Source organism: Callithrix jacchus, chromosome 11 (genome assembly GCF_049354715.1).
Source record: "Callithrix jacchus isolate 240 chromosome 11, calJac240_pri, whole genome shotgun sequence".
Taxonomy (NCBI): Eukaryota; Metazoa; Chordata; class Mammalia; order Primates; family Cebidae; genus Callithrix; species Callithrix jacchus.
Genome location: NC_133512.1, coordinates 96,972,371 through 96,987,734, shown reverse-complemented (window position 1 = coordinate 96,987,734; position 15,364 = coordinate 96,972,371). Strand labels below are relative to the sequence as shown.

At 51.7% G+C, this 15,364-nt stretch overlaps 2 protein-coding genes across 5 annotated transcripts in view; one reads left to right on the top strand and one right to left on the bottom strand.

Moving 5' to 3' along the window:
- The first annotated feature begins 6,318 nt into the window (after nt 1–6,318).
- Nucleotides 6,319–12,181, top strand: CHPF2 (chondroitin polymerizing factor 2). 2 transcript variants are annotated; one of them, XM_009002816.6, is made up of 4 exons: nt 6,319–8,023; nt 8,475–9,039; nt 9,781–9,963; nt 10,738–12,181. In XM_009002816.6, exons 1-4 carry the CDS (start codon nt 7,743–7,745, stop codon nt 12,043–12,045), a joined length of 2,337 nt encoding a protein of 778 aa, XP_009001064.2. In that variant the 5' UTR covers nt 6,319–7,742; the 3' UTR covers nt 12,046–12,181. The 2 variants fall into 2 exon arrangements, with proteins under 2 accessions (XP_009001064.2, XP_009001066.2); XM_009002818.6 differs by lacking the exon at nt 9,781–9,963.
- A 138-nt stretch (nt 12,182–12,319) lies between these two features.
- SMARCD3 (SWI/SNF related BAF chromatin remodeling complex subunit D3) overlaps nt 12,320–15,364 on the bottom strand; it is a 38,142-nt gene continuing 35,097 nt past the window's right edge. For all 3 annotated transcript variants that reach the window (XM_002751854.5, XM_078343447.1, XM_002751852.7), the window contains 7 exons: nt 15,184–15,285; nt 14,814–14,975; nt 13,773–13,870; nt 13,459–13,594; nt 12,965–13,087; nt 12,742–12,843; nt 12,320–12,503 (listed from right to left, as the gene is read on the bottom strand). In XM_002751854.5, coding sequence (XP_002751900.1) covers nt 12,450–12,503; nt 12,742–12,843; nt 12,965–13,087; nt 13,459–13,594; nt 13,773–13,870; nt 14,814–14,975; nt 15,184–15,285 — 777 coding nt within the window. In that variant the 3' untranslated portion in view covers nt 12,320–12,449. The remainder of the gene's footprint in view (nt 12,504–12,741; nt 12,844–12,964; nt 13,088–13,458; nt 13,595–13,772; nt 13,871–14,813; nt 14,976–15,183; nt 15,286–15,364) is intronic.

Here is a 15,364-nt window from a genome sequence, read left to right as displayed (position 1 = left end):
GCGTGACGCCATCAGGATGCGCGAGGCTCTGAGAAGGGTGGGATTAGAGTCCAAGAGCTGACAGCGGGCCCGCTTCGGGTGCTGGAAACTGCAAATACCATATTGCTCATCCTATAAGCCGGCTGAGCCTTCCAGGCTTTACCTCACCTCTCGAAAATCGATTGAGCTGTTGTGGAGTTCTTAAAGACCCGTAACCGACTCAGGCAACAGAGCGTGCGACTACACTTCCCAGCTTGCCTCATTGGGAGTAGGTCGAAACAATGGGAGAGGAGAGGTGGGAGGTGAGGGGAGAAGGAGGAATAAAAGGAAGGGGGCGATGGGCAGGGGTCCCAGAAAGCGAGGCATCACTGCGAAGATGTTGCCAACAGAATTCCTTCACGAAAGAAAGCGCCTTCGTTTCACGAAACCGTAATTTTAGAGGCTGGTTCATTATAAAACTTTTAGAAGGTGCCAGTCGTTGTTTTGGAACCTCGGCCGCTTAGCTTACCCACTCCAGAATTGTTAGGTTCCCACTAAAGCCATGCAAGTTTGGTGGAAAGAGCCCTGAGATAAGGCCCCTTGACCACGATTTCGTTTTATTATCAGTTAGCCATGCTACTGGGCCCATTCCGTTCCCTTTGAGCCTCACTGTTTAAAATATCTCACATGACAAAAAGTTCGGGCTGGATGGTTTAAAAATAAATACAATTTCTCACAGACTTTGCGTACATTGTAAGTTCCAAATGTGTAGCCTCAAGTACAAGGCAGGCCTTTTGTGATCTTTGTTACTTCTCCAGGCTCCTGTGCGGCGGAAGCCTCACCATCAGTGACACGTGAGGAAGCAAAGGAAGCTGTTGCTCCCTGTAAGCATATTCTCCAAATGTGGCACCTTTTCGCCCACAGTCCATGACTCAAAAAATTAGAACTAGTTTTTCTTCTCAAACTTAATAATTCAGTAGAACTTAATTACTTACATAGTTCAGAGATTAACCACGCTATTTTACACCTGCTTTCCTTTGAACATACATTTTTCTATAATATCCTCCACAATGAAGTGCCTACTATCTGTTAGGCTCAGATATATGTGCTGGAGTTGCAATGGTGAAAAGTCACTCCCTGACCGAAAGGAGTTCATAATGAAGAAGGAACATGTGATAAGTAAACAGGCTGGGTGTGGTGGCTCATGCCTGTAATCCAAGCACTTTGGGAGGCCATGGTGGGGGGATCATTTGAACCCAAGAGTTCAAGGCTGCAGTGATCTATAATCAAACCACTGTACTCCAGACTGGGTGACAGAGCTAGACCCTGTCTCAAAAACAAACAAAACATAACAAACCAGCCATTGACACTATGACATTAAGTGCCCTAAAAGAAGTGACTTACGGGTGCTGCTGTAACCACACATTTACAGTTGGTTCTCTGTAACCAACATTTACAGTGTGGAATACAGTCATGAGCTGGGCGTGGTGGCTCATGACTGTATTCCCAGTGTGCTGCTGGCGTACCTAGATGGAGACCAGACCTCAGTTGGCATAGCATAATTAAGAGCATAACCCCAGTTCTACCCTTCATTGTGTGGCCTTGGGCAAAGTACATGTTCCCTGTAAAATGGGAATGATAGTTTGAAAAATAATACAGTTAAATGACTGTAAATCCCTTCTGTATGAAGCAAAGGAGTTATTTATGATTGTGGATCATATAAAAAGTACTCATTTGGGCTGGGCGTGGTGGCTTACTGTAATTCCAGCACTTTAGGAGGCCCAGGCGGGTGGATCCCTTGAGCTCAGGAGTTCAAGACCAGCCTTGGTAACATGGCAAAGCCTCATCTCTACAAAAAATACAAAAATTAGTCGGGTGTGGTAGCGCACACCTGTGGTCCCAGCTACCCAGAAGGTCAAGACTGCAGCAAGCCCATATCAAACCACTGCACTCCAACCTGAGTGACAGAGCAAATTCTGTTCGAAAAAACAAAACACGACAAAAAAAAAAACAACAAAAAACCACACACAGAGTCAAGCGCCTGTGCTTCCTAGGAATGATAATGCCTCTCCTTCCCCAGCCTCATTTTAAAAATGAGAACAATTACAGAGAACAATGCTTATTATGCTCTTTCATTTACGCCATCACATTAAATCCCCCAACAACCTCTGAGGTGAGTATTATTACCATTTTACAGATTAGGAAACTAAGGTGACAAGCAGCTCTGTTGCCCAGGCTGGAGTGCAGTGGCACAATCATGGCTCACTGCAACCTCGACCTCCTGGGCTCAAGCGATCCTCCCACCTTGGCCTCTCAAGTAGCTGGGACTACAGGCAAGTACCACTATGCCCGGCTAATTTTTGTGTTCTTTGCAGAAATGAGGTTTTTCCACGTTGCTCAGGCTAGTCTGGAACTCCTGAGTTCAAATGATCTCCCAGAGTGCTAGGATTACAGTCCCAGGCATGAGCCACTGCACCCAGCTACAATTTTTACACTTGATCTTAACCAAAAGGCCGAGAAGCGATTGCCCAGCTACAATTTTTAAATTTTGTGTAGAGATGGCTTCTTCCTATGCTGCCCAGGCTGGTCTCAAACTCCTGCGCACAAGAAATCCTCCTGGCTTGACCTCCTGAAGTACTGGTATTACAAGTGTAAGCCACTGTCCTCCCCCCGCCAACTCCACCCTGGTATTAGATAGAGAAAAGAACTTGGGATGAGGGGAGAAGAAACAGGTAAAGAGAAATGGGAAAATGGGGGAGAAAAGGAGGTGAGTAAAGAGAGAGGAGAGCCGGGCGCGGTGGCTCAAGCCTGTAATCCCAGCATTTTGGGAGGCCGAGGGTGGATCACGAGGTCAAGAGATCGAGACCAACCTGGTCAACATGGTGAAACCCCGTTTCTACTAAAAATACAAAAATTAGCTGGGCATGGTGGCGCGTGCCTGTAATCCCAGCTACTCAGGAGGCTGAGGCAGGAGAACTGCCTGAACCCAGGAGGTGGAGGTTGCGATGAGCCAAGATCGTGCCATTGCACTCCAGCCTGGGTAACAAGAACGAAACTCCGTCTCAAAAAAAAAAAAAAAAAAAAAAAAAGAGAGAGAGGAGAAAAGGACTGGCTGAATTTGAGAAAATCACAGGTCAGTGCTGGAAGCAAAAACATTTGGCTTAGACTCTGTTTAAATTATGAAGAAACTGAGCCCCAAGGAAGGAATTATCTCTTGGAGAATTACCTAAGAACTTAGTAACTGAAAAGACTCTGGATCCGCACTGTTCAATACAGTAGCCTGCGCCATGCGTGGCTATGGAGCACTTGAAATGTGGCTAGTCTGAATTGAGATTTGCTGTTAAGTGTAAAATACACACCAGAATTCAAAGATTCCATATGAAAAAAAGAATGTAAAGTATCTCATCAATAATTTTTCATATCAATTACATGTTGAAATGATGTGGATATATCTAACAATACAATAAAATATTAAAATTAATTTCACCTATTTTTTTTTTTAGTCTAAAAAATGTGGTTACTAGCTGGATGCAGTGGCTCATGCCAGTAATATCAGCACTTTGGGAGGCCAAAGCAGGTGGATCACTTGATATCAGGAGTTCGAGACCAGCCTGGCTAACATGGTGAAACCCCGTTTCTAGTAAAAATACAAAAAATTAGCCGGGCGTGGTGTCATGCACCTGTAAATCCCAGCTACTCAGGAGGCTGAGGCAGGAGAATCGCCTGAACCTGGGAGGCAGAGGTTGCAGTGAGCCGAGATCACACCATTACACTCCAGCTTGGGCAACAAGAGTGAAACTCTGTCTCAAAAAAAAAATTTTTTTTGGTTACTAAAAAATTTTAAACTACATATATGGCTCACATTTGTTTCTTACACTAGATTTCTACTGGACAGCATTAGTCTAGAAATCTTCTGACCTCGAGCTAGGTGTCTCTGCTGTTTTCCAGAGTCTCTTCCAACAAGTCATTTACCACCTATCATGTGCCAGTTGATGAGGAAAGATTCAGTTGCAGTCTAAGGATGAGACTGAAACAGGGACAGCAGGTGCTGGTGGGTAATGTATCAGTGAGTTCTACATTAATACTCCTAGAATGGTGTATATAAGATATACATACAAGATATTCTTGAGTGGTTCTTAACTTTACCAGCTCCAGTGTTGTTCTCATTTAATAACTTTTTTTTTTTTTTTTTTGAGACAGAGTTTCGCTCTTGTTGCCCAGGCTGGAGTGCAATGGCTTAATCTTGGCTCACCGATTCAAGCAATTCTTCTACCTCAGCCTCCCAAGTAGCTGGGATTACAGGTATGTGCCACCATGCCCGGCTAATTTTTTGTATGTTTTTGTAGAGACCGAGTTTGTCAGGCTAGTCTCAAACTCTCGACCTCAGGTGATCTGCCCGCCTGGGCCTCCCAAAGTGCTGGGATTACAGGCATGAGCCACAGTGCCTGGCCTTAATAACATTTTTATAACTCCCTGTTTACTATTTTGAAATGAAGTTCATAGATGATATAGCCTAACTACATACATAATTTCAAAACAGTGATAGTGTCTGAACCATAACAGAAGGAAGAAATAAAAGGAAACCCTTTATAATAAGATAACAATTTTATTTCAGTATGCTGAAATAAAATAATTATGCTTATTAGTCAGATGTTTATATTTATGCACAGGAGCACCTTGAATGTGACAGTGCAAATGCAGACTGAATGCCATGAATAACACTGTTATCAGTGACACTGTTCTCCAAAATGGTGAGTAACTCCTGGGACATTCCTGAATACATCAGAGTATAATCTTCCTTCTGTTAACATGGTGGTTACATTCCTTAAAAATTCAGCACATTTCACACCACTACAAGATTACTTTGTTTTTTGTATATAAGACACAGGTGGCCAGGCTTGGTGGCTCATGCCTGTAATCCCAGCACTTTGGGAGCCTGAGGTGGGTGGATCACAAGGTCAAGAGTTCAAGACCAGCCTGGCCAAGATGGTGAAACACCATCTCTACTAAAAATACAAAAATTAGGCAGGTGTGGTGGTGGGTGCCTGTAATCATTCCCAGCTACTAGGGACACTGAGGCAGAGAACTGCTTGAACCTGGGAGGTGGAGGTTGCAGTGAGCCAAGATTGCACCACTGCACTCTAGCCTGGGCAACAGAGCGAGACTCCGTCTAAAAAAAAAAAAAAAAAAAAAAAGACACAGGCACATCAGATGATTATAACCAGCTTTGTTTTTAATCTATATAAATGTTCAGTAGGACATGAGAAAGCTGTGTGGGATCAGCAGAGTTTTCTTTTCTTTTAGTAGAGACCGGGTTTCACCATGTTGGCCAGGCTGGGCTTGAACCCTGACCTCAGGTGATCCACCCGCCTCGGCCTCCCAAAGTGCTGGGATTACAGGTGTGAGCCACTGCGCCGGCCTAGGACAGGTTTCTTGTGTGATACCATCTTGCAATGTGCAAGACATGGAGCCTCCTTGGCCCCTCTCTCCCAATCATTTGATAACAAAATTGCTCCGTACATTTGCAAATTGCTCCTTAGGGAGGGTGCCATTCTGGTTGGGGAACCACTGTGGTGGTCCGAAGGCCCTTCCTGTTCCCTGTCCCCCACTTACCTGGGGCTGTTCTCCCTGCACCAGGCTCTAAGATGCCCTGGGCCTTCCCAGTTCTTCTCTAAGCCAATGTTTCCTCTCTTAGGACATTCTAGTGCTCTCTGCCTAGAAAACTGTCCACTTCATGTTTGGATGACTCTTCCTGAATGTTTAGATCTCAGCATTGCCAAATTCCTAATCTAATTTAATACTGTTTAGTTTTTCCACAAGACTCTGTGCTTTTCTGCAATGGATTGGGATTTCTACCCGTTTTGTTCTTGCTATGTCAGTGTGTTTAATGCCTGCCTCCCTCAACTCTCAGTTTCCTGAGAGCAGGGACCATGCCCATCTCGTCCACCACTTATTTCCCCAGCACTCACGAAGATGCCCGGATCTTAGCTTCCTTAGATGGACGTACGGGGCTGGAAAACAACAAATACTTGTTAGGTAACTGAAAGGCTGATGGGATTCCCCAGCCAATTGGGAGAAGCACACACCCGAGAGTGGGGGCATGTTTTTTTCCAGGGCAGATGGGGTTCAGCCGAAGCTACGGGGCACCTTTGGTCCAGTCGGGATTTGCCTGGATTCGCGTCTGTGGGGGCGCACGCGTCTTTCCGGTGGGTGGCCAGTTGGGGACCGGCCGCCGGGATCCCAGCCGAGGCTGAGCGCTGTGCGGAGAAGCTGTGGGAGCGACCATAGAGAGCGCGCGCGCGGGCGGAGCGAGCGGCCGGATGCGGTCACCATAGAGACAGGTGACTGACAGGCAGCGGAAGAGGAAGCTGCGGGCTGGGGCTGTGAGGTGGCAGGGGTTGCAGCTGCGGAGCCGGCGTCTCAGCGGGCACTGGGGTCTGTTCCCCCTTCCCCGTCCCTGCTCCCTGCCAGGCGCGTGCCGGACGCCGCTCTTGGTCCCCACGTCCCCGCCCCCGAGCCCCCGGCCGCCCTTTATTCGGCGTCCGCTGGTCCTGGACCCTGAGACCCGGGCCTCCTCCCCGTGGGGCTTGGGCGTCCCTCTTGGTCCTGCGCTCGCTGCCTCGGTGCTATCTCTGGCGCGGCCTCTGCTCCCGCCGACGGGCCTGAGAACGAGGTCTGTGCCTCAGTCTCCCAGCCGCGACCTCCGACCCCGGCTCGCAGAACGATCCGAGCTGGACTCCCGAGCCCCCTTCTCAGCAGCCGGGTGACGTGGCCAGTTTATTTCTGTTTTGAAACGAACGACGAGGACTCGCGTCGGGCCTTCGTTCTAGGGCTAGGCTTGGTCTCTGATCGCCTAGAGGTAGAGCAGGCCCCCGGCAGGGATCCTGTCGGAAGCCGGCTGCGCTTCTGTTTGTGTTCTCAGAATCCTGTTTGCTTTTGGTTGGTTTCGTTTGGCCTCGGGCCCTGGTAAAACCAGGCACAGCAAGAGTTCCAGTCCCTGCCTGCTGTCTCCTCTCAGCAGCTGGGGTTCCGAGGACAATGCTCTGCAAGATGGCTCCATCGGCCATGGCGCTCCTGAGAGGCTGTCAGTGCTGAGTCATCGATCCGTCTAGCTCATTCGGGTGGGCAGAACTTGTGTGTGCCATGCGAATGGCTCCTGGCCGCTCCTGAGTGGGAGGCGGGGTTCCTGTAGCCATTGCGTCTCCTCACGCGAGGAGCAGAGTAGAAAGAGGCTCTGGCCCCTTCCCTTGTGCCCGCCGAGCCTGCTGCGGTGGCTCAGCAGCCCCGTCAGTAGCCTGCCTGAGGACCTGTGCCAGATCCAGGCATTCTTCAGGAAAGGCCCACTGAGGCCGGCTCCGGCTTCTCTGGTTGGGGGCTGTTGTTTTTGATGGATCGTGTGCTTTCCCCTAACCTCTTATTGCTTGCTGTCATCTGGTGACTTAGGCCCAGTCTGCAGATGTGTATAGTGCTCCTTTTTGGGTTAGCTTTGGCGGTAGTTTTACTTTCTCCTCTCTCTACTGGAAGACACACCATAGTCCCAGTGTAGTGAAATTGATTGTTATATGTATTGCCGTGTGGGCTGGGGGTTAGGTTGAAGACCAGGCAAAGGGAGTTGTGAAGGCAGGACAGTCAATCTTGGGGATGCTGGGCCTGGAAGCCAGTGTGCCTTGCTCTGTTGTTGGCCTCATTGACCCCAGGTTCTCTGGTTAAAACTTCAGGCCTACGGCTGGCCTGGTGCCCATCAATCCATTGATCCTTGAGGTTGTGCCCTGTGGGGCACCCACATGGCAGGGCCTGCCACCATGCGACTGAGCTCCCTGTTGGCTCTGCTGCGGCCAGCGCTTCCCCTCATCCTAGGGTTGTCTCTGGGGTGCAGCCTGAGTCTGCTGCGGGTTTCCTGGATCCAGGGGGAGGGAGAAGATCCCTGTGTGGCGGCTGTAGGGGAGCGAGGAGGGCCACAGAATCCAGATTCGAGAGCTCGGCTAGACCAAACTGATGAAGACTTCAAACCCCGGATTGTCCCCTACTACAGGGACCCCAACAAGCCCTACAAGAAGGTGCTCAGGTGAGAGCTATGTGTGTGCATAGTCCCCAGACACTGGCCCTGTTTGGGGCTGTTGTAAATTCTTGCCTCTGCCTTTCTATTGGTAATTGGTGTCAGGTGACTTGGAGCAATTATGTCTTATTTCCCATTATGGTTTTCGTTTTTTCTCTCCTCAGATCTTAGAAAGTCTCACTCTTTGGTGTTAAATTAGGGTTAGATGTTCTTGAACAGAGTTGAAATTGCATCTAACCCATCTAATCTATTCTTAGTAGACTCCCTCCCCTCCCAAATCAATTCCATTGTCAGCTAGTTAGTGGATACTCAGTTCAGAACCTAATTAATATTGACAAGGAAGGAAGTTTCTCCCTTCTCAGCCCCAACTCACTCACCCCTAGAGGGGGGTATATATACTTAATAAGCTGGGTTCCTGAAGATGAGGGAGTTGACCCCTGGCACACTGGTCTTTCCACAGGACTCGGTATATCCAGACAGAGCTGGGCTCCCGTGAGCGGTTGCTGGTGGCTGTCCTGACCTCTCGAGCTACACTGTCCACTTTGGCTGTCGCTGTGAACCGTACAGTGGCCCATCACTTCCCTCGGTTACTCTACTTCACTGGGCAGCGGGGAGCCCGGGCTCCGGCAGGGATGCAGGTGGTGTCTCATGGGGATGAGCGGCCAGCCTGGCTCATGTCAGAGACCCTGCGCCACCTTCACACACACTTTGGGGCCGACTACGACTGGTTCTTCATCATGCAAGATGACACATATGTGCAGGCCCCCCGCCTGGCAGCCCTTGCTGGCCACCTTAGCATCAACCAAGACCTGTACTTAGGCCGGGCAGAGGAGTTCATTGGTGCAGGCGAGCAGGCCCGGTACTGTCATGGGGGCTTTGGCTACCTGTTGTCACGGAGTCTCCTGCTTCGTCTGCGGCCACATCTGGATGGCTGCCGAGGAGACATTCTCAGTGCCCGTCCCGATGAGTGGCTTGGACGCTGCCTCATTGACTCTCTGGGCGTCGGCTGTGTGTCACAGCACCAGGTGACCGCTCTTTCAAGTCAGTCCCAGTCCCTGATAAGCTAGTGGGGGATGAGTGATTGGCCTTCCTTCCAGTAGCACGTTGAAGGCCATTGTTCACCCTTCCTGGCCACTGGCCACCCTGTGGACCCTCGGTTGCTCACTTTTGGCAATCTGAGAACCTAGGGCTATCAAAAGTGGTATCTTGTTAGGGACCCCTAAGCAAGACCAAAGGGTGCTCTTACTCACCGCCCCCTTGCCCTCCACACCTCCCCTGACATGGCAATGTGGGCATGTTCTAGAGATGACCACTCCTCAGAGAAGTGAGATGATCACTTTTCCAGCTCAGAGGGCTTCCCTATTTGTTCTGGAGAAGAGTAGAAGAGCCCAGAGGTAGCACATCCTCTCAAACCAAATTATTGGGAAGATGTTCTAGCTTGTGGCTTTCATTCCCTTGAGGAGCAATGGGATTCTTTGGGGGAGGAGAGTATCCTTGTTACTCTTTTTAATATTTTATTTCTGTGACTGCTCCTTGCAGAGTAGGGCAAGCCCATAAGGAGTGCGCTGAGAGTAGCTGAGAGTGTCCTTAGTTGCTTTCTGCTTTCCAAAATGCGGGGTTAAGAGAGGTGGTGGAGAGCGCCTCCTCTGTCCTCTGTTCTAACGCAGCAGTGCGTTCAAGTATGTGAACGCTTGAGTATGGTTAAGGGTGGTTTGGGACTGGCAGCTCTTGTGTGTGGAATTGATTGGTCTGATTGGTCCCTCTAGGGGCAGCAGTATCGCTCATTTGAACTGGCCAAAAATAGGGACCCTGAGAAGGAAGGGAGCTCGGCTTTCCTGAGTGCCTTCGCCGTGCACCCTGTCTCCGAAGGTACCCTCATGTACCGACTCCACAAACGCTTCAGCGCTCTGGAGTTGGAGCGGGCTTACAGTGAAATAGAACAACTGCAGGTGAGCTGAAGAGGAGCAGGTGGGCAGAGGACCACAGTCAGAGGGTCAGAGAGAGCCTGAGATGTCCAGGCGTACAATGAGTGAGCAGCTGGCAGTGGGGCTGGGCTAGGCTCTGTATAGTGGCAGGGCAGGGAAAGGCTGACCACACTTAAATTTAAAACAACTACCGGGATAAAGGTCATTGCGGGTCCAAAGCAATCATAAGGTAAGCTCCCAGGACAACTTGAGTGCAGCTAAAGGGGTTTGTAAGTAAACTCAGGATCAAGAAACTCCGCTGTGTTCAGACCGAATAGTTTTAGCTCCTCTTCAATAGTGCCTGTCTACTGAAGAGGCAAAAATTCTGGTTTCTGAACTTCTGGAAGTGTCCCAAGAAAGCCCAAGGGTAGAAGGTAGAATAATTCTTAAGTCGAATGTCAGGGTTTGCAGAGGTGGAGTGTGGATGAAAACAAGGGTTGGTTATGAAGAGGACGCGGGTCCTTTGGGTATAGAAGAGAAAGGCTGTTGAGCTTCTATTTAAAGATACTATTACCTGCGCAAAAGCACACTTTCCACTTCTTCCTCGTGGCAATTGTGTAAGGCGAGTATGATTCCTATTCCATCTGCATTTTAGAGGTGAAGAGTAACATACAGGGGATTCAGTGATTAACAAGGGACCCCTCACTGTTGATGGAGTTAGGACAGAGCTCAACTGTTTGAATCTCAGAGCCCAGGCAGCTGGAGCTGGGTAGGGTCCTGGAGCTGGCACTAATGTGAGGCACATTCCCTCCAACCCAGGCTCAGATCCGGAACCTGACGGTGCTGACCCCCGAAGGGGAGGCAGGGCTGAGCTGGCCCGTTGGGCTCCCTGCTCCTTTCACACCACATTCTCGCTTTGAGGTGCTGGGCTGGGACTACTTCACAGAGCAGCACACCTTCTCCTGTGCAGATGGGGCTCCGAAGTGCCCACTACAGGGGGCCAGCAGGGCAGATGTAGGTGATGCATTGGAGACTGCCCTGGAGCAGCTCAATCGGCGCTATCAGCCCCGTCTGCGCTTCCAAAAGCAGCAGCTGCTCAACGGCTACCGGCGCTTCGACCCGGCACGGGGCATGGAGTACACCCTGGACCTACTGTTGGAATGTGTGACTCAGCGTGGGCACCGGCGGGCCCTGGCCCGCAGGGTCAGCCTGCTGCGGCCACTGAGCCGGGTGGAAATCCTCCCAATGCCCTATGTCACTGAGGCCACCCGAGTGCAGCTAGTACTACCACTCCTGGTGGCTGAAGCTGCTGCTGCCCTGGCTTTCCTTGAGGCCTTTGCAGCCAATGTCCTGGAGCCACGAGAACATGCGTTGCTCACCCTGTTGCTCGTCTACGGGCCACGAGAAGGTGGCCGTGGAGCTCCAGACCCATTTCTTGGGGTGAAGGCTGCAGTAGCTGAGTTAGAGCGACGGTACCCTGGGACGAGGCTGGCCTGGTTCGCCGTGCGAGCAGAGGCCCCTTCCCAGGTGCGACTCATGGACGTAGTCTCGAAGAAGCACCCTGTGGACACTCTCTTCTTCCTCACCACTGTGTGGACCAGGCCTGGGCCCGAAGTCCTTAACCGCTGTCGCATGAATGCCATCTCTGGCTGGCAGGCCTTCTTTCCAGTCCATTTCCAGGAGTTCAATCCTGCCCTGTCACCACAGAGATCACCCCCAGGGCCCCCAGGAGCTGGCCCTGACCCCCCCTCCCCTCCTGGTGCTGGCCCCTCCTGGGGGTCTCCTACAGGGGGCAGATTTGACCGGCAGGCTTCTGCGGAGGGCTGCTTCTACAACGCTGACTACTTGGCAGCCCGAGCCAGGCTGGCAGGTGAACTGGCAGGCCAGGAAGAGGAGGAAGCCCTGGAGGGGCTGGAGGTGATGGATGTTTTCCTCCGGTTCTCAGGGCTCCACCTCTTTCGAGCCGTAGAGCCAGGGCTGGTGCAGAAGTTCTCCCTGCGGGACTGCAGCCCACGGCTCAGCGAGGAACTCTACCACCGATGCCGCCTCAGCAACCTGGAGGGGCTGGGGGGCCGTGCCCAGCTGGCCATGGCTCTCTTTGAGCAGGAGCAGGCCAATAGCACTTAGCCCCCCTCAGGGCCCTAACCTCCTCAGCTTTGCTTTGCCCCAGCCCCAGGAAGGGCAAGGCAAGGTGGTCCACAGATAGAGAGCTTGTTGCTGTATTTTTAAAGTATGAAAATTATTAAACGTGTCTTCTGCTAAACTGTTTTTAGATCTAGGGAAAATTGAGTAAAGAGAATACAAGGGAAGGGTGTGGGGAGTTTGTCCAGAGGGACCCACTGCCTCCCCACCCACCTTTCCTCCCCCTTGCCTCCCCAGTTTCCAATGACCACATGGCTGCTGTCAGATGAATAACTTTTAATCCAGCCCCGCACCCCAAAGCGGCAGAGGAGTGATGCCAGAGCCTGGGGTGGAGCGCTGGAGCTCTGAGTGCGGCCAGAAGGTCCTTCGTGCTGCTTGTTCCCGGGCTCCTAGGTGTTGCGCACAACCAGCGACTGCTCCAGCTCCTGCCTGCGCTGCTGGATCTTTAGAGGAAGTGAGAGCAGGAGCAGGTGTCAGTGTTCCTGGTGAGTGATCAGGACCACCCCACCACCTGACACTGCCCACCCTGGAAGAGCATCTGGGAGCAGGGGTCTGCTGCATGGTCAGGCATTGTGGTGAAGCTTTACTGTGGGGAGCTAAGAGGGCTGCCCACAAGCTGAACAGGGAGGTTTCTCTTGGAGTTGAGGAGGGGGAAGCCTCAGGGCAAGGGACCCTCCATACCTTGCAGTAGAAGTAGCGACTGACGGCCTCCTGGGACCAGGGCTGGTGGTAGAACTCAGCCCGGCGCTCCTCTTCAGGGTTGCCAGCTACATCTGTCATCACCTGGGAGGGGGCATGGGGTCAGCCCTGAGCTCCAGATCCCCTCACCTGCCCTGGAGTACATTTACTGTCTCTCCTGATGTGCTTGTCTTCTACTCCAGTACTCCCTGAGTCTCCCTCTCACCTTGAGGTCCCGGCTCTGGGAGCGGAGCAGATCTTGGACATAGCCTTTGGGGTCTCTGGAGAAGCTTAGCATGAAGTCCCTCTGGATCTTGAGCTGATTTATGGACTCAATCGTCTCATGGATCTGCAGGTAGAAAGATAGATGCTTTCCACCTGGCTGTGGTGATGTGGGAGAGGGAGGGGAAAAGGAGGTGGGTGGGAAGGGGAGGGAGAGGGGTTTTCTTTGGTGAAAGACAACACCTCAGAGCCCCTGATTCCTCTGAAGTCCCAGGGGAGGAGGGGATGGGCAGAACTAAATTTGGAATAAGGTTCAACTCCAAGTAGCATGGAAGGGCCATGTGTACCCCACTGGCCCACACTCTGGTCGCTTCTTTTTCTTTTCCTTTTTTTTATTTAACCCAGACTGCTCATCTGCAACCACACCCTGGTCTCAGAAAAGTCTGCTTTATCATCTCTGGGTTAATGTCCCATTCCAGCTCTGGGCTTGGGCCCCACCTTACTGTCCAGAGCACTGATCTCCTGCTGGTTGGCTGTGGACAGGAGGAAGCTGCTCATCTGCCCCTTTAATGGCTCCTCCACCTCCACATCAATGTCATAGCATGCCGTCTTCTTCTGGTCTGAAGGGTCCACACTGCCAGGGAAGTGCAGCCCTCAGTGTTCATGATGCCCCTATAGAGGCCCTAGGGCCCCGGGGTGGGGGCAGCTCCAACAGGGAGGGAGAAAATACGGGAGTGGGAGGAGAGGGAGGGGCAGGGAAGGCAGGAATGAGATCATTCCCTGGTCTGAGAAGCAAGCTGGGGCCACCTCACCTGATGACATGGTTGATGACAATTGGGTCAGGGGGCAGTAGCAGGGCTGTGAGGCGCTGGGGAATCTCAGAAAACTTCAGCCGGGGACAATCAAAAATCTAGCAAGACAGTTGCAGGGAGAGATCACTCTTGGAAGAGATCATCACGAAGTTGTAGATCCTTTGGTTGTAGAAAGGCCTCAAGAAGCTGAGAGTGAGTCTGATTCCTCAGTGCACAGGGGGATGGGATTGGGGTGGGCTGGTCTGGTGGTGGAGCCACCAGCACGGCTGACAGGGCCTGGGGTGGGTCAGTGTGGGGCAGGTTGAGAGTGCAGGCCCTGGGCCAGTCTATGTATCGGTCCTGCCTCTCCCATCACTATGCAGCCATGAGCAAGCTGACACCTCAGGCCTCTGTCTTCATCTCTAGAGTGGGGGTGAAAATAATATCTATCTCAGGGCTGTCGTGAGAAGTCGGTGCTAATGCACATAAAGTGCTTGGAACAATGCCTGGCACATGGTAAGTGCCCAATAAATATCAGCTGCTATTTTTACTCCTCAGGTTTATCTGCCGTATTTATTTTAAAATGCATTAATAAGAATACTCTCTTTTGGTGGAATTTCGCTAAGTCCCTTTTGCAGCAATTTGATCTTCCCTAACTGCCCAGGAGAGTAGACGGGGCAGGTATTATCACTCCACTTCAAAGATAAGGAAACAAGTCACTTACCCAGAGTCCAGACTCAGGACTAGAACCTGGGAATCCAAACTCCAGGTGCCAAGAATATTACATTCCAGAAAGCAGTTGGCTTTGTAGGGTTCCAGGTCTTCCTAACTTGGGGGGGCGGGGGCGGGGGCTAAAATGGATTGGCTGCAGCACAGAGCTAATCCACAGTAGGACCTGAACTAGAATCCTGGTCGGTCTCTTGGCTCCAAGACCATAACTCTGTACTGCTTCTGCTACTCAGGAAACTAGAAGGGAGGGTGGTAGTTACCTTGGTAGAGGTACTTCCCCTGCTGGAGAACTCTGCCTGATCCCCAGGCCCCTGGGTTCAGGAGGGAGGTTACCTGCTGGAAATACTTGTCCCCATTGATGTATTCCTTGTCATGGGAGTCCTGCAGCCTGTTGGTCTTCACATACTGCCACAGGGCCTGGACGATGGCTGAGCGGCTCTGTGTGTGCAACCCCAGCAGCCGTGCTAGACGGGGATCCAGTTTGAACTGGGGAGGCTGGGAAAAGGGGACTGTGAAAGTTAGATCAAAGGGAGAGAATGGAAGGAGCCCAGGGCCAGGCCATTCAGGACTAGGGGGATGCGTTGACTGAGGGAAAGACAGGGTTGGGAGGGGAAGGAGGTCTCTCAAGATGGACCATGTTGGGACCTAGGCCTGCCCTAAGGGCCTCATGTGACATGTGCGGGGCAGCATGGCAGATGCAGACCTGGTAGTCCAGCATGAGGAGCAGCGTGCAGCGCACACTCAGGTCCCCAGGCCGTTTCACCTGGAAGCCGTCCGTCTCCTGGGTTGTGGGTGTCCGATGCCACTGTCCAGGAGAGAAGAGCTGGGTCACCCAAAGGCCCATCTGGAGCGGTGGGGCCCAGGACTCTAGGGTGGTCCGTGAT